This window comes from Sinocyclocheilus anshuiensis, unplaced genomic scaffold (assembly GCF_001515605.1).
Source record: "Sinocyclocheilus anshuiensis isolate Anshui unplaced genomic scaffold, SAMN03320099.WGS_v1.1 scaffold274, whole genome shotgun sequence".
Classification (NCBI taxonomy): domain Eukaryota; kingdom Metazoa; phylum Chordata; class Actinopteri; order Cypriniformes; family Cyprinidae; genus Sinocyclocheilus; species Sinocyclocheilus anshuiensis.
In genome coordinates, this window is record NW_015547698.1 from 476257 (window position 1) to 494696 (window position 18440).

Below are 18440 nucleotides of genomic sequence, written 5' to 3' on the forward strand. Positions count from 1 at the left end.
ATACTGTTCATCGCTTAGGACCAAAAATGCTCACTGACAAGCCGAACTTGTCAAGATGTTATATGATAAGTTGATTCACTTAACACTGACTCTTGTTCTAAGTGCAGAGTTTGGAGTGTTCCCTTTTTTGCCCTAAGCTTTTGACGTAAGGTCATTGCCTTTTTGTTTCTACGGTTCTTTTATATATTTATTTGTTTTTGACGTTGTTGTCTTTGTTTTCATTAAATGTCAGGGGTATACGGCATACTGTGAAAAGGAAAGCTTTATTTTTATTTGCGAAACAACTGAAGCCTGATTTTTGTTTTTTCCAAGAATCCCATTCATCTGTTAATGATGTAAAATTTTGGAGATCACAATGGGGAAATTACCTTTGGTTTTCCCATGGAACTGAACACTCTGCAGGAGTTACTACTCTAAGAAATGCATTTAAAGGGAATATATTACACTCGGACTGTGATTCATATGGACATTTTTTGTGTCATGTCATTGATCTTAATTCAACTTTTATTATTATGGCCAATATTTATGGATTTAATTCAAGGTCTGAGAATGCTAGTTTTCTTGAGTTTATAGAAAGCAGACTGCTATACTGGCTGAAAAAATTCCCAAACTCTCTGCTTGTTATAGGTAGGGATTTCAATATTGCAATTGACAGTGCTCTTGATAAATGGCCTCCCGGCCGACCCTCATCACTTAATTTAAAATGTAAACAATTCATGGAGAGACTTGATTTGATTGATGTCTGGAGGTCCAAATTCCCTAATACTAAAGCATTTACCTGGAGCAACAAGGCTGCTTCTCATTTCTCTCGTATAGACTTTTGGCTGATCTCTAATTCTATTGACATTCACAGTACTTTAGTTGATATTCTCCCAACTCCCCTAACTGACCATAAGGCTATCTATATAAAAATTAAGCTTTCTGTAAGCACTTTAAATGCTATTAAACCATCATATTGGAAGTCAAACAGCTCTCTATTATCTCATAATACCGTTAAGCTTAAAATTAATTATTTCATTAACCATTATTGGAAAAAAGCAGTAAGGGAACGCTCTTTTAGAGATCTGTTGTTTTGAATACTTATGAAAATGGTGGTCTATGTTAGATTTTTGCACATTTAATGATACTCTTAAAATTAATTGGGCCAAACACTTTCTCAAAAATCCAACTGTACCCGGTAGTTTTATTTTTCTTGTTTTTTTTTTTTTTCTTATTATTTATTTTGTTCTACATTGTGACTGCTTTTATCTTTGTCTGTATAATGTTCTTAATAAAAAAAAAAATAATAAAAAAAAATAAAAAAAAAAAACATTAAAATAATAATGAGGTAAGAAGACGTTATTAAAGCAAACAGAGTCTGAAGAAACCAGAGGAGATGCTGAATAGATGCGTTCAGAATTATAATATAGAAACATATGAAGGACTTTAATCACAGTACAGTATAAAACACCATACACATGAAGATGAATAATAGTGATTGACAGCTGATGCACATCAGTGTTGATGTCAGGAGCAGAGATGCTAGTTTGAGGATTTGAGGGAAACACAAAGACAGAATAACAGAATCTGGTAATATTGAGCACTTTGACACCATAAAATAATACATTGTCCATTGTGAGGTGCAAAATTATGACTTTGTTCAGTATATCAGGGTAAAATGATAAATTAAAACAGGAATATGCTGTAAAATAAGAAAACAGTGAGCTTGTATAATTTTAACATTATATATTTACACGACAAGCTTTTAACGTTCATTTTATTCCACTGTTACATCATGTATTTAAGCTACAAGAAAATAAAACGCTTCATCAACTCTTCACTAATGACAGCTGTCAATCATATGTGGCTCCGCCCACAGAGCTCAGGATTGGTTCCTTTGTGCTCCGCCTCTCACTGCAGCATCTTCCTGTTGATCTGAAGAAACAACAAGAAGAAGAACGACTGACTGAAGTTCATCAACAACATTATAAACCTTCCACAAGCTTCATAAAACAATCAAACTAGAACTGAAGAGAGTTGTATTGATTATATGGAGAGGAGCTGCAGTTCAGACACTTACTGATGGATTCTCATGTTTAGGATCAAGAGTCTTCAGGAGGTCTGGGACGAACGGTCTGTGTGGAAGACAGCGAGAGATCGGTCATGTGATCATCTGTGATGATGATCTGACTTTGACGTCTCACTTACCGTGAGTGTGTCGTACAGGTCAGAGGTCGTGGACTTGAGCTCAAGAGCTGTATATGTGTCTTCACTGGGATCAGACATCTACAGCGACAGAGAAAGAAAATAGGAGCACGTAATATAAGCAAGAATGTATAGCACAATATTAAATATAGGATTTATTTGGATGGAAAATGGACTTGTCAGACTGATTCAAACCAATAAATCTTGAGCTCATCGGGCTTTTAATGATTCGTTAAAACAACAGACTCATACGAGTCATTTGTTTGTGAATCAGACTCGGCTGCTCATGTTTTGTGTTTGTTTTGTGTTCAGGTTTTGAGAAGAGTTCAACAAATTTAAACAAATATTTAAATGTAAATAAGTGTTTTTATATTTTGAATTTCTTAAATCATGTGTCACGCCAACTGAGGACGCTGCAGATACAGTTTCAGAAAGCACTGGGCTAAAATAAGAGAACAATTAGTTTTTAAAGGTTTTTCTGCTGGATTCTGTTGCTAAAAGACTTTTTAGTTTCTCATCATTCTGTACAGTTACAGTCTGAAACACACATAACAGCTGATCGATTGATTTTCTGCTTCTGTAAAGTTGTGTTTGAATGTTTTACCTGTTTCACTGTGTTATCTTCAGTTTTAACACACCTTTGTTTCCTCCTGTTAAAACGACATTAACAACATATGGACGACAGCATTAAATTAATAGAGAATATGAATGTTTTAAAAGATTACTAATAATCACACACAGCCGATCCATTTCCTTCTGTTAAACCAAAATGAACTTATACAATATAAAAGTGCATTTATGAAGTCAATGCAGTTTATAATTGAACTCACATTATAAACAATATTATAATGATGATGATAATGATGATGAATAATCCTCCAGATGTTGCTGCGATCACAATCACATTCCTATCAGCACCAGGATGAACTGAAAGATGAAGATCATCATAATTAACAAACTGATGATTGATGTGAAGATACAGGAGTGTGTTAATAAAAGCTTCACCTGTGACAGTAACAGCGTCTGATCTCTGAGATCCATGTTGATTGTGAGCCTCACAGTAGAAGCGTCCACTCTGTAGTGCACTGAAACTCTGTCCAGATCCAACAGCTGAGCTTTGATTCTCCTTAAACCAGCTGAAGTTCAGAGCAGGAGGGTTTGAATCACTGCTGCAGCTCAGAGTCACTGAATCGCCCTCCACTATTTCAGCAGATGGACTGATGGCGATCAGTTGAATCAGTGGAGGATTCACAGGTGTCAGTATTTACAGTACAATAAGTATTCATTTATATGTGACTGGTTTTACTGTTTTCATTATAAGAATTGGCACCAGTGATAGGCACTAAAGGACGCATACAGCTTCTGTAAATATATTTAAGTTTTATAGCATATATAGTTTAAATAATTTTTATATAGTTCTAAAGTACTGCAATTGTAAAGGTGAATTACAATCATTTAAGTCACAGTGTTTACATTAAGACTGCAGGCGAAGGTGGCCCAAATGCATTATTATTATTATTATTTCTGCACATTTTGCGACTCAGTGACAGCTTTATAACAGCTAAACTTGCACTCTTTCTTCTTGTCCATGTCCATTTATCTTTTCTGCATGATCTCACTGGATCCAGTGGCATGTAAATGCAATTAAACAGGAGTTAAACATTATTGTCACGTTCAGCAGCTGGAGTGCCCTTGATAGCCACCAGAGGGCACTGCAACCCAGACTACTTCCACTCTATCAAGGACTACATTTCCCATAAAGTGAGGTGAAGCCAAGTATGGTGTCTCATACTGCATTTAACCCATTCAAGTGCACACACACAGCAGTGAGTAGTGAACACACACCCGGAGCAGTGGGCAGCTATTTCTGCTGTGGCAGCCGGGGGGCATTTGGGTGTTTGGTGCCTTGCTCACTGTATTTAAGCCTGATTATCTCTTCTCACTCATGACAAAGTATTGTATGTGTCTTCTGAGCACTTCTCTGTTTGTCTGTTCCTTGCTTTTGTTTTGACCCTGTAGCCTGTTTTCTGGATTTGCCCTGTTTGCCTGAGTTTCTGTCCTGGTATTTTTTTGGATTGCTTGCCTGTGTGTTTTGAACTATTGCCTGTTTAATTGATTACGTTTCTGGATTATCACAATGAACTGCATGTGGATCCTCAACCTTTGGGTCTCCGAGCAGTTTGTGACAATTATATATCGTCCCCATCTACAGAGTGTTAAAGTAACACTGAAGCAGTGTTGTATTTAACTCTGAGGATTCTGTGCAGTTCACGCTCAAATCTGATACTGCCAGAATTAAAAAAAAATAAATAATAATAATAATGTAATGTAAGTAATAATGTAATAATGTAAAACAAGAAATTAACATCACTAAATGCTAACGCACAAAAAAATAACAATACAATAGAAATATAAGTTTAATTTAAACACATTTCCAAAATATGTTTAGAGAACAGGACTGTGTGACCAGACTTTAGTTGTAATATTAGCTTATGTGTAATTGTCCATTAAAGACCATATTTGCAGTAAAATAAATCAAGTATTAGTCATTCTTTTTGTCTTTTAGTCTACTCTTTCAAAAGTCTTTTATCTGTCCCCTGGATATCTTTGTTATTGTGTCACGTGATTCTGTACAGCACTTACTCATATTTTAAAGCAGTCAATGCAATTTATGAAATAAATCAATTAAATCTGTATGTGGGTGTGTGCAAATATTCAGATGTAACCCCCTTTGTAATCGTTAACATTTTCATAAATAACTGTAATTTTTTTTCTCAGTCACTGTAACCGATTAGTTACATTTATTTTGTAATTAAATTACGTAATTCCCTTACATGTAACTAGTTACTCCCCAACACTGGTAATCTGTACGTGAATTAGAGATCGCCTCATTACCCTTTAAAACCCATATGAAAACGCCGGCAAGCTTTAATGCTTAAAATGATATGAAATCAAATCAATATTCAGGAATTGTCATGATAGGTAGTGTAGAACCTATTGTATGCATTGTTCCTGCCAACCCTTATATACAAAGAATGTATTAAATATTTTTGTAATCACACCCTCATTGGGGCTGAGCCCCCTAATATTGAAATCCTAGAACCGGCCCTGCGATGGGTGAGCGGATCATCTCAGTCATCAACACTCCAGGATTGCTTGATACAACAATAACAAACGAAGAAATAAAAGGAGAAATAGTGAAGTGTGTCTACATGTCTAGCTATGCTAATCTCTAATTTGGTTTAAATGTAATTAGAATCGCTGGATGGAGTTGTTTGAGATAATGAAATACTCCCATGCTGATTTTTCTGAGCATACTGACGGTCTACATCTACACATTTCAGAGTTTATCTAATTGTAAAAAGCAGAAAATAGACTTTCTCTTTCTTTCTGAACATTCAGTTAAAAAAGGCATTGACACATTGTAAATTTAATATTTATTGTGCACTTTTAGTTAGATTCATAGTTCAAAATGGTAGTTTTTGCAAGTGTGACGAAATCAGTGAGCTTGCCGTGAACATGCGTCTGTGATTATAAAGGGAGCGCTCGTTGTACGCTTCCTGTCTAATTCATTTATAATTTGAAGAACATTTTTTGCTCTATCATCACTCGATTAATCACTTAATTATCTAATCAACTGCAGTGCTGCTTCAGTCTTATTTTTAGCACTCTGTAGTATGCATACTGAGCGGTGTTCATTTCATTCTCTCATCTGGGCTGACCCATGTGGGGCCATCATGGAAACTGAGGACAAATCTGGCTGGGCCCCAGTTAGGTAGCTTAGGTGCCACCCATAGGAGTCCCACATGGGTTTGCTTGCTTAATGCGTTACTTTTAAGTAAATTTCCCCAGCACTAGAAACAAATATATTAGGCCTACTGGAAATAGCTTATATGTGCTAAATAGTGTTCCTCTGCTGCCATCTACTGGTTATAGTCCATCTACCGGGTTTGATGTTCTGCTTTGTCCATCCGTAGGTTAAAACACTGGCATGTTTTTATTTATAAACCTATCCTGGGTTTACTTCCCTCATATCTTAATACTTACATCTGTAAAAAAATATGTTCCTAGCTATAGCCTTCAGTCCCAGGAATTGTTCTTATTGTCTGTTCCAGTGGTTCGTACTGAACTAGGGAAAAAGTCATTTAAATTTTCTGCTCCCTTTGCCTGGAATAATTTGCAAATTAAATTACTGCTTAAGGAGTTGGTTTCACTAGATGTTTTTAAAATGATTTTAAATAACTTGGAGACGGAAACATTGGGCTGTAGATGTTTTGATTAGTTATGTATTGATATCCTTGTGTGTGTGTGTGTGTGTGTGTGTGTGTGTGTGTGTGTGTGTGTGTGTGTGTGTGTGACCAGACTTTAGTTGTAATATTAGCTTATGTGTAATTGTCCATTAAAGACCATATTTGCAGTAAAATAAATCAAGTATTAGTCATTCTTTTTGTCTTTTAGTCTACTCTTTCAAAAGTCTTTTATCTGTCCCCTGGATATCTTTGTTATTGTGTCACGTGATTCTGTACAGCACTTACTCATATTTTAAAGCAGTCAATGCAATTTATGAAATAAATCAATTAAATCTGTATGTGGGTGTGTGCAAATATTCAGATGTAACCCCCTTTGTAATCGTTAACATTTTCATAAATAACTGTAATTTTTTTTCTCAGTCACTGTAACCGATTAGTTACATTTATTTTGTAATTAAATTACGTAATTCCCTTACATGTAACTAGTTACTCCCCAACACTGGTAATCTGTACGTGAATTAGAGATCGCCTCATTACCCTTTAAAACCCATATGAAAACGCCGGCAAGCTTTAATGCTTAAAATGATATGAAATCAAATCAATATTCAGGAATTGTCATGATAGGTAGTGTAGAACCTATTGTATGCATTGTTCCTGCCAACCCTTATATACAAAGAATGTATTAAATATTTTTGTAATCACACCCTCATTGGGGCTGAGCCCCCTAATATTGAAATCCTAGAACCGGCCCTGCGATGGGTGAGCGGATCATCTCAGTCATCAACACTCCAGGATTGCTTGATACAACAATAACAAACGAAGAAATAAAAGGAGAAATAGTGAAGTGTGTCTACATGTCTAGCTATGCTAATCTCTAATTTGGTTTAAATGTAATTAGAATCGCTGGATGGAGTTGTTTGAGATAATGAAATACTCCCATGCTGATTTTTCTGAGCATACTGACGGTCTACATCTACACATTTCAGAGTTTATCTAATTGTAAAAAGCAGAAAATAGACTTTCTCTTTCTTTCTGAACATTCAGTTAAAAAAGGCATTGACACATTGTAAATTTAATATTTATTGTGCACTTTTAGTTAGATTCATAGTTCAAAATGGTAGTTTTTGCAAGTGTGACGAAATCAGTGAGCTTGCCGTGAACATGCGTCTGTGATTATAAAGGGAGCGCTCGTTGTACGCTTCCTGTCTAATTCATTTATAATTTGAAGAACATTTTTTGCTCTATCATCACTCGATTAATCACTTAATTATCTAATCAACTGCAGTGCTGCTTCAGTCTTATTTTTAGCACTCTGTAGTATGCATACTGAGCGGTGTTCATTTCATTCTCTCATCTGGGCTGACCCATGTGGGGCCATCATGGAAACTGAGGACAAATCTGGCTGGGCCCCAGTTAGGTAGCTTAGGTGCCACCCATAGGAGTCCCACATGGGTTTGCTTGCTTAATGCGTTACTTTTAAGTAAATTTCCCCAGCACTAGAAACAAATATATTAGGCCTACTGGAAATAGCTTATATGTGCTAAATAGTGTTCCTCTGCTGCCATCTACTGGTTATAGTCCATCTACCGGGTTTGATGTTCTGCTTTGTCCATCCGTAGGTTAAAACACTGGCATGTTTTTATTTATAAACCTATCCTGGGTTTACTTCCCTCATATCTTAATACTTACATCTGTAAAAAAATATGTTCCTAGCTATAGCCTTCAGTCCCAGGAATTGTTCTTATTGTCTGTTCCAGTGGTTCGTACTGAACTAGGGAAAAAGTCATTTAAATTTTCTGCTCCCTTTGCCTGGAATAATTTGCAAATTAAATTACTGCTTAAGGAGTTGGTTTCACTAGATGTTTTTAAAATGATTTTAAATAACTTGGAGACGGAAACATTGGGCTGTAGATGTTTTGATTAGTTATGTATTGATATCCTTGTGTGTGTGTGTGTGTGTGTGTGTGTGTGTGTGTGTGTGTGTGTATGGATGGATGTTATCTGTTAAACCCACATGAGCTGTGTTACTGTCAGTCTTGGCCATGATGCTCTTGTAAAAGAGATTTTTAATCTCAGTGTGCTTCTTTTCCTGGTAAAATAACAGTTAAATAAAATAAAATTATAGCCTAGTGGTATTTTATTTATTTTTTATTTTATTTTATTTTATTTTATTTTCAAGTCTCAAGTCTAATTTATTTATAGAGCCCTTCCCACTACAAAGTAGACTAAAAGACTGTACAGTAAAGCAAGTAAAGTACAATAATACAAGAAGCAAACAAAAGACAAAAATTAACAACAGGAAAAATAAAATAACAAAATGAAATAAAAATAAAACAAAATACAACTTCCAAAAATTCAACTATTAAAAGCCATGAAGAACAAGTTTGTTTTCAATCGAGAATTAGTATATTAGTTCAATTATATTTTTGTATTCAACATTTTGTATTTTACGGGGATTTTCTGGTACTAAATGTTTACTAAATATTTACTCTAAATTATGCACCATGGTGTAACCACTACATGGCTGTATAGCCCTATATTTAAATATATAAACAGGGCTGTGTATTCCTTAGTTGCTGGGAACATTGCAACATAATTACTTACTTGTATTAGATCTATACAGTATTTAGACTATTAAAGAATATTGTTCTTCGACAGGAAAGTGAAAACTTTGTATTGTCTTATAAGTATAGCCTCGATTTACAAGAAAAAACAAAACTGAAATCTCCAATTGTCTTTGAGTTCAAAAATGATCATCTATTTAATGTGGGTGTGTTCGTCTTGATGCGGCGCTGCGCAGAACGATCGGTGTTTGACATCAAAGCACCGCGAGAGCGATTATAGAGGAGAGGCTCTGATCGGTCTGCGCAGCGCCGCCTCGAGACGCACACACCTCATTTCAGTCGCTTACTCACCTGAGACCTGCAGATCGCAAGTGGACAAACCTGAGCTTACCAGACATTAACACGGTCAACATCAACAAGTAAGTTTGCTCATGATGGTTTTTAAAGGTTTATTTTTATGATTCACCAGGAAACAAAGTCATCATTGTTACTCCAGTCAGTGCTTCTAGAAATAATTAAAGCTACATGGTCGGTTCTTCTTCTGCCAAAATATGTTGCGATGTGCAGGACTTTTTGTTAAGTATCATAAGTCTGGAAACTACTAGTAGCCTATTTACAGCAAATGCCAGCAAAATCGTGGAAGAGGCTTGTCTTCCATAGCCTGTCTTACAGTGAGATTGATTACAATCTAACATACTGTACACACAGCACTCAGACTGTTATTGGGCCAGTTATCCAGCTTATTTTTTTTTTACGCAAGAGTGATGCGGTTAGTTGTAGCTTTAATGTGCAAGGTTTCCAGTGTCATTTGCTGTGTGTTCATGGACTTTTAAATTGTATGACTAGTTTTATGTTCTTGTTTGTATTCTTTCTCCTTGGTTCTCTTCCCCAGGTGTGTCTTGTTAAGCTTGCTTGCCCATTTAGTCCTTGTGTTGCTTTGTCAGATGTTGTTTGTAATGGATGTATTGTGCCTTTTTGTGTGCTGGTTTCGTTTTCATCAAACTACTCCTTGCACATAGATCCCCGTCTCTGCCTGCCTGTTCCCATTCTCAGCATTGCATTGATGTTACTTAAGTTATTTTAATTTATTTTTGTAATCATAAGCACACTGGTCTGTTAGCACAAATAGTTTAGCTGTTTGCTGCACTTTGTTGTTCTTCCAGTTTTTTTTTTACATATAGTGGCTAATGAATATGAAGTCTCGCACATTCAAAGAAAAGACTGACTTCTGTGTTGTAAAATAAAGTGGATAGTATGTTCTGAGAGTGCAGTGTTTTCAGCGGAGTATATCATGAATACAAATGTGAACTAAAAAGGGTAAGTTTATTGTAATATTGTATTTATTTATTTCACAGTGGAAGAAGATCTGAGGATTGTTCTGCTGGGTAAAACTAGATCAGGAAAGAGTTCAACAGGTAACACTATACTGGGTAGAGATGTGTTCAGAGTGAGTAACTATGCTGGGCCTACAACCAGACAGTGTTTACAAAGAAGAACAACGAATGGAGCAAATGGCATCTCTGTGATCGACACACCTGGACTGTTTCACACGTCCATGACTGAAAAACAGCTGAAGGCTGAGATTGAGAAGAGTTTGCAGATGTCTGCTCCTGGTCCTCATGCGTTTCTGCTGGTCATCAGACTCGGGAGATTCACAGAGGAAGAGAAAAACACAGTCAAGTGGATTCAGGAGAACTTTGGAGAAGATGTTAAGAGATTCGCCATGCTGTTGTTCACAGGAGCTGATCAATTAAACAAACCTTTAGAAGAACTTCTGCAGGAAAACCCAGAGCTGCAGAAGTTAGTGGCTGATTATGGGGGAAGGTATCATGCCTTCAATAATGTGGAGAACAACGATCAAGCTCAAGTCAATGAACTGCTGGAGAAAATCAACAACACAATAGTTGAGATAAATAAGAAAGGATGCTACACCATTGAGATGTTCAAGAAGACTCGGAGAAAGACATTCATGATAAAAATGTTAAAGATATTTGGCGTTTTAACATTAACATATGTATTATATAAAAAATGGAGATTCTGGCAGACAGTGACATACATATGTAAGTAATGCTGTTAAAATCGGAGTAATATTTGTCATTTTTGAGAAAGTAGCCTACAGCAATATACTGTGAATAATCAGCGTTCAGAGTCTACACTCCGAGACTGTGTCCCAAATCACACCTACACCCTCATTCACTATTCCCTACATGAGTTTACTAATACAGTCCACTTAACAGAGAGAATGAAAGCAAGTGAGTGAATTCAGACTCTGATGAACAACTGCTGTTAACAGCAGATTTAATGAAGGAAAGAGAAACAAGAACTACAAATTGCTTCCAGCCACAAAATGTCACACTTTACACTTCCAGAGTGAGGAATAGGGCTAAGGAAATCACTCTGGACTCCACACACCCAGCACACTCTCTCTCTGAACTGTTGCCCTCTAGCCAGTGCTACAGAGCACTGAGCACCAGAACAGCCAGACACAAGAAGAGTTGTTTTTCCCGCAGGCCATATTCAACCTAAACAATACATAACACATCTCAGGACTCTACCTCTGTAAATAGCACCTATGTACATTCACATTTCTGTCTACTGACATTTTATTTTTCTCTATATTTTATTACTATATTGTTATTTATAATTTATTGTCTATTCTCTTTATTATTAGTGTTTTATTACCTTAAATTATAGTTATGTCTGCACTATGTTTGTACCTTCTGTACTGGAAGCTCCTGACACAAATTCCATGTGTGAAAACACACTTGGCAATATACAGTATATAAACATTTGCTGTGTAAATTGCTAGGAATACATCAAGAAATGTTAACTATTTAAAAAAAATAATTATGTAAGTAGACTTTTATTTCAGTTAGTAAGATTACAGACACGTGCGTATGTTGTTTCTTTATACATTCAGCTATGTGGACAATCTTAACATCATTATTTAGCAGTAAGACATTTTAAGATGAATTTGTTTCTTGAAACTGTCCTTTTCTGTGATAATTTATTTAGAAGACCCATGATTCTAGGGCAGTTAACAGGGGTGTCTAGTACATTACAACTAAATTAGCTTCTTTTTTCACAAGGCTTTTCACTTGAGCACAAAGAGCTTTTAACCAAATCACCATGCACAACTTGTATGAGGAAGTAAACAAGAGTGAGTCATGAAACATGAAAGTGAAAGTTACCAGAGGCCAACAATGGAAGGTGTGTTTGAGGAACACATGCAGTTTACCTAGTGGCTTTCCTATGACAGCCTGCTGGCATTGACAGTGTAGCTATTATTTATAGTGCATTCATTGTCTTATATATATATATATATATGTATATATGTGTGTGTGCATGCAGTACATGTGATGTGTAGTTTTATTGTATTCATTGCATTAGCCCTTTTTCAATAAAACATAAAGCATCAAGATCTAAACCTCTGTTAATTCTCAAAAAGAGCTTCTCTAGACGTCTGACAGAAATAAAGTCAGTCTGGTTAGTAATGAGTGAAGCTGCTGCTGCTGTTTGTGGAGTTGTTTAATCAGATCTTGAGAGATTTAATGTCTTATTTTATTTCAGTTGAATTCATCTAAGGCCGTGGCTGGAAGTATATATAATCATATCCATTTAGTTATTTTTATTTATTTATTTATTTTTTTACCGTGCAACCTTACTCTGCTGTTAAATGTCACTAAGCACTTGCTGGGGGTTATGGAAGGTTAGATATGCATGCAAAGTAAGGTGTGTAGGAATCGTTTCTGTATAGTGTCAAATACTGTGTTTTTTTTTTTTTATAGACATTGGTTTATAATGTTAGAGGTTACATATTGAATCTTCAATAATATTAGCAATATCATTGTTTCTGTGAGTTGGTCATTATGTATGTTTTTAGAAAGTTAAGACTTTGAATTAATCATTAAATATCTGTTCCTGAATTCTGCTCCACTTTTAGGACTAGGTGGAACAATTAATTATAATTGAAGTCAATCAGTAGCACTGTACAGCACTGCAGCAAGTGCTTGGGCCACATAATGAACACTCAGAATTTAAACTGTGTGTGTGTGTGTGTGTTTGTGTTTGTGTGTATTAATCTGAGACCGGTGATACCAGTGGAACTGTCGTCCACATCTGCAATGTTGATGATAATAATAATTAAAAATTAATAAACACAGGCTTTTCTACATGCATGTGCCCAACCTATTTCTGCTGTCTAAAACTGTCTGGCCTAAACCTTAAAAATAATCATTGTAAATCTTAGCTGGACTTTGAAATTATGGTCTACTTGTATTTAACTTGGCCACACAATTCGTTATCATTGACGTCAATCAAACAGCGCCAAAGTCTATTTGAATTAGTCTGAATCATTAAAGACAAATGATCTTATACAGGTGCATCTCGATAAATTAGAATGTCATGGAAAAGTTCATTTCAGTAATTCAACTCAAATTGTGAAACTCGTGTATTAAATAAATTCAGTGCACACAGACTGAAGTAGTTTAAGTCTTTGGTTCTTTTAATTGTGATGATTTGGGCTCACATTTAACAAAAACCCACCAATTCACTATCTCAACAAATTAAAATATGGTGACATGCCAATCAGCTAATCAACTCAAAACACCTGCAAAGGTTTCCTGAGCCTTCAAAATGGTCTCTCAGTTTGGTTCACTAGGCTACACAATCATGGGGAAGACTGCTGATCTGACAGTTGTCCAGAAGACAATCATTGACACCCTTCACAAGGAGGGTAAGCCACAAACATTCATTGCCAAAGAAGCTGGCTGTTCACAGGAACTTGTCCATGACATTCTAATTTATTGAGATGCACCTGTAGTACAATGAAAAGCTATATATTATATGTAGGGATCTTTCACTCACTGGTCTAGATTCTGTTTGTGGGCCAGTGATTCCTACATTTATATACATCATGTAATTAAAACACAGAGGTTAAACATTAACTCAGACAAGCTGAAACCTGTTAGTGAAGCTTCAGTCATCTATAGCTGCACTGTAGACGCTAGACATTTTACAAGTATAACAACTTGAAGACTGGAGAGCAAGATCTGGCAAAATGGCTCTGAATCAGCAGCAACCCCCATTTATCAATCCAGTAAGTGACTAATATTATACATGACTGCAATACTCTTTTCTTGCTGCAGTGCTGCCCAAAATATTATTGTGCTGGGCATTATATGAATATTTATTCGCTACAGCTTTGTAACTGGAATGGAACAGTCGTTTGCTACTTGGGCATGAGAATTCGCTCCATTAGTCTTTTATGCATTTTTTATACCTTATATGAAACTCCTTTGAAACACTTTCAGTACTGCAGAGCTGAACCCCTAAATTAGTAAAGCTAAATTACTTTATTCTTGTGCAATCACAAGTTTGCTAAACCTGAATATATCTTAAGTTTTATTTGAGCTCATTCAATTTGAGAAATTCCATGGCATTCATTATCTTGTCTTTGTGTTTTCAATGGTTTGAGCCTGAACGTGTTTAACTGGTGTGGAAAAAGACATTCAGATTCCATTTCAGAAGTACAAGCCAAAATTTAAAGACTTTCCAAAACACACAGAGACAGAAATGGGGTAAAACAAGGCTTAACATTGTGAGTGTTGTTACAAGATGGAGGAATTTGATGCAATGTTTGGGTTTAAATTGATACGACAAACCCGCAGGGTTTCTTCTCCACAGGTAAGCTACACTTGAAGTTAAAAGTTTTCATTTTATGTTGGACCATTTCTTGAAATTCCTAATAGGTTGAACCTTTTATTGAAAGTAGCCTACTTTTTGTCTGTTGAGACATGCCTTCACTTTTATAGACCCGTAAGTGCTGTGTTTATGATGTCGCGTAACGAGTGAAACGGGTGTTTGCAATGTTTGTTTGAAAACATGCTTTATTTCTGTAGTTCCGCTAGATCAGTGAATCTCAACCTTTTGGTGTACCGGACCCCAGTCCAATTCAGAACCATCCTCAAGGACCCCCAGAACAAAATTTACTCATCTATGTATCATTTGTGTCTTTGTGAGGACCAAATACAGTCAAGTATAATGCAGGTTAGCTGACTTGTCCAGTATTTGGCCATATCATCAGCTATATTGGATTTTTCTTTGTCAAAATATACAACATTTATACAAAAATTCATAATTTATACGGACCCCCTGGCCTTACGTCAAGGACCACTAGGGGTCCACGGACCCCTGGTTGAGAAACACTGCGCTAGATGACACTAGTAGCGCAGAAACTGGGTTGTGGCTAGAAGGGATACAGCTATGGCCAGAAAATAACTAAATTAAATTTGCCACCTATTAGACTGTGTTAATGTCTACACCTACCCCAACCCTAAACTTAGCCTTACAATAATGCAAATACAGTAACACATTGTTGTTCAGCGTGACAAAAATTATGCAATATTGATGTGTGCGTGTCAAGTTTTCGCAGGATGTCCACGCAGAACGTAGGCAGGCATTATCCAAATGCATTAAATTGTGACGTATGAACTTTGCGGAAATGGGATTCGAAATGAAAAAGACTCGTTTCAGCGGTGCATAGTCGACTCTTTCTTTTGAGAGACAATAACTTTATGATGCACTTTCAACTTTACAACTTTGCAGACTGTTTACATTCACATACAGCTGCATTAAAGGTAATTTTCAAAAATCCATAATAGGGGCACTTTAAAAGAATATTTCATATATCTGGCATTTGACATATTTTGTCTTTTTAATATAAAAATGTATTTTAACCAATATCAGAACCTTCATTCAGTGGACGTTTTGTCTAGAATTCGTTGAGCCATTGATCATACTTCAAATTTCACTGTGCAAGTCTTAATTTCTCTTAATCACAATATGAATAGACCCATTTCGAATTACTTCAAGAATAAGCATACCTGCCAACCCGTTTCAGTTCTGATGATGCAGTTTATCTGGATGCCACCCCAAGCCATCCAAGATGTATAGGTCTTTCTTTCTTTAGCTGAAATTAAGGTTTTGGAGGAAAACATTCCAGGGAATGTAGACCATTTTTGACATTCTAAAATCCATATTTAGGTAGCTTCATATTAATCCTCACAACCCCAGCTGACAAATAAGAGTCATCTCTAGCAAAACAATGTCATTTTCAGAAATAAATAAAATAAAAAAATCTAATTAAAATTATACTTTTTAACTACAAATGCTAGCTTTGGCCTAGCTCTGCGATGTGCGTTCCCAGTGTGCATACGTCACTCAAGGGCCATTTACTAAACTGTCTCACATTTGTAGTTAAAAATTATATAATTTCTTGCTCTTTTTAACAACAATTTGAGACCAATATAATGCAATTTAATTTAACACACTTGCGAGTGCATTTTGAACAGGGACTTGGGTGCGTAGACCCATAGAAAATATTGTTTTTGAAATTTAAAGTCTTGGCGTGACCCTTTTCATTCAGTGTGTGAACAACATTACGCCCCTCTGTCTCTTCCCTTCAACCCATCTGGGCCCCACTTTTTTTTGATACATTCTGTGATCCATGGGGGGAAAAACACTGGAATTGTTGCCATTTTCTTTAATAATGGCATAATAAAATGATTACAAACAAGTATGAGGATGAACAAGCACTCATTTTATCCGATGACTGGTATGAAAATCTTTCACACAGGTTGTCCCATTCAGTTGTATGATCAGAGGAGGACTACAAGATGGGATGAGCATCACTGTATGTGGACGGGTTTTGCTGAATGCGGACAGGTGAGGATTAGTCTGCTTTGTATGCGCTTTATCTTGTTTATCTTATTAACCTAATTAATGATGACGTTTTTTTGTTTTTTTTCAGGTGAACTTTCCCCCAAAATATAACTTTTATGTCTTATTACCCTGTAAAAAAAAAAAAAAGATACATCTTATGGTAAAATACTGGCAGATATTATATTATAGCAACATTTTAGGTTTTACGGATTGAACTTAAATATACTGTAAAATCCTGTATTTCATGAACTGATATAATGTTAATATTCCAACCTACTGAAGTAGTAAAATCTGTTTTGTACCTTTGTAATGCACCGACAACCACCAAAAACACAGGTGGAAATAAGAAAACCACATGATGAATCAAAGTTCATCACAATAGCTTCTGCAATAGCAAGCTGAGTACACATCAATATATAGAAACTCCACAGTGTTATATACATACAAATATACAAAACACCATGAGAGCCAGGGCTGGACTGGGACAAAAAATCGGCCCTGGCATTTGTTGGTCCAGGCGGCCCACCAACACTTCGAGAGAGAGATATATATATATATATATTGTATACATATACACACTATAACAGTCAAAAGTTTTTGAACGGTAATATTTGTAAATGTTTTTTAAAGAATTCTCTTCTGCTCACCAAGCCTGCATTTATTTGATCCAAAATACAGCAAAAGCATTAATATTGTGAAATATTTTTACTATTTAAAATAACTGTTTTCTATTTGAATATATTTTTAAATGTAATTTATTCCTGCGATTTCAAAGCTGAATTTTAGCATCATTACTCCAGTCACATGATCCTTCAGAAATCATTCAAATATTCTGATTTGCTGCTCAAAAAACATTTATTATTATTATTATTATTATTATTATTATTATTATTATTATGTTGAAAACAGCAGAGTATAATTTTTCAGGTTTCTTTGATGAATAGAAAGTTCAGAAGAACAGCATTTATCTGAAATATATATTTTTTTGTAACATTATAAATGTCGTTATCGTCACTTTTGATAAATTTAAAGCATCCTTGCAAAATAAAACTATTAATTTATATAATTTCCCAAACAAATAAAAAATAAAATAAAAATACTGACTCCAAGCTTTTGAATGGTATATGTATAATGCTACAAAAGCTTTTTAATTTCATATGAATGCTGATCTTTGGATATTTCTATTGGATCTTTCTTACAATTCAAAAGATTTTGACTGGTAGTGTATGCATGTATCCATATGTATCACACTCATATCACATCTTGTTTTGGATAAGAATAAAACATCAGGTCCGTCAATATCGTGTCTTTTTTTATTTAAATCTAGCTTTATTCGCATTGGCCCATGAAAACCTCTATGAACACACTTGACTTGACTTGGCCAAAAAATCACGGGGGACGAATTTACGTTTCATTAAAAACGGTTTCTGTTTACGTATTGTACACTCATGGCGCACACACACACACATTAGGATAGGTTAGATGCCTGCCTCCGCTGCGAGTTCCTATCAAGCACTTTACAGATTGAACTACTCTCTCCTCTCCTCCTGCCTGGCTCTTTGACTAGCATCACTCACCACAGAGCACGCCTGTTCTTGATAATGCTGCTGTGAAAACGTGGGAAAAGCCGACGAGGAAGAAGTTGGGGTGAAGCGATCTTTATATAGGCGGAGCAAAATACTTCATCGCTCCGTCTATAGCGCATTGTGATTGGATGGTT

General features: G+C 35.7%; 2 protein-coding genes and 1 long non-coding RNA gene across 3 annotated transcripts in view; 2 read left to right on the forward strand and 1 right to left on the reverse strand.

Moving 5' to 3' along the window:
* Positions 1-1767: 1767 nt before the first annotated feature.
* Positions 1768-2834, reverse strand: LOC107703780 (uncharacterized). Its single transcript, XR_001635858.1, has 4 exons — positions 2789-2834; positions 2188-2265; positions 2060-2114; positions 1768-1914 (listed from the first exon to the last, which is right to left on the reverse strand). It is a non-coding gene; the product is annotated as an uncharacterized LOC107703780 (long non-coding RNA).
* A 6490-nt stretch (positions 2835-9324) lies between these two features.
* Positions 9325-11535, forward strand: LOC107703763 (GTPase IMAP family member 4-like). The gene is made up of 2 exons (XM_016506489.1): positions 9325-9417; positions 10354-11535. Coding segments are annotated over exons 1-2 (714 nt in total). The 5' UTR covers positions 9325-9416; the 3' UTR covers positions 11067-11535.
* A 2508-nt stretch (positions 11536-14043) lies between these two features.
* The window catches only part of LOC107703759 (galectin-9-like), an 11277-nt gene continuing 6880 nt past the window's right edge, over positions 14044-18440 (forward strand). The window contains exons 1-2 of the mRNA XM_016506484.1: positions 14044-14096; positions 16635-16723. Coding sequence (XP_016361970.1) covers positions 14058-14096; positions 16635-16723 — 128 coding nt within the window. The 5' untranslated portion in view covers positions 14044-14057. The remainder of the gene's footprint in view (positions 14097-16634; positions 16724-18440) is intronic.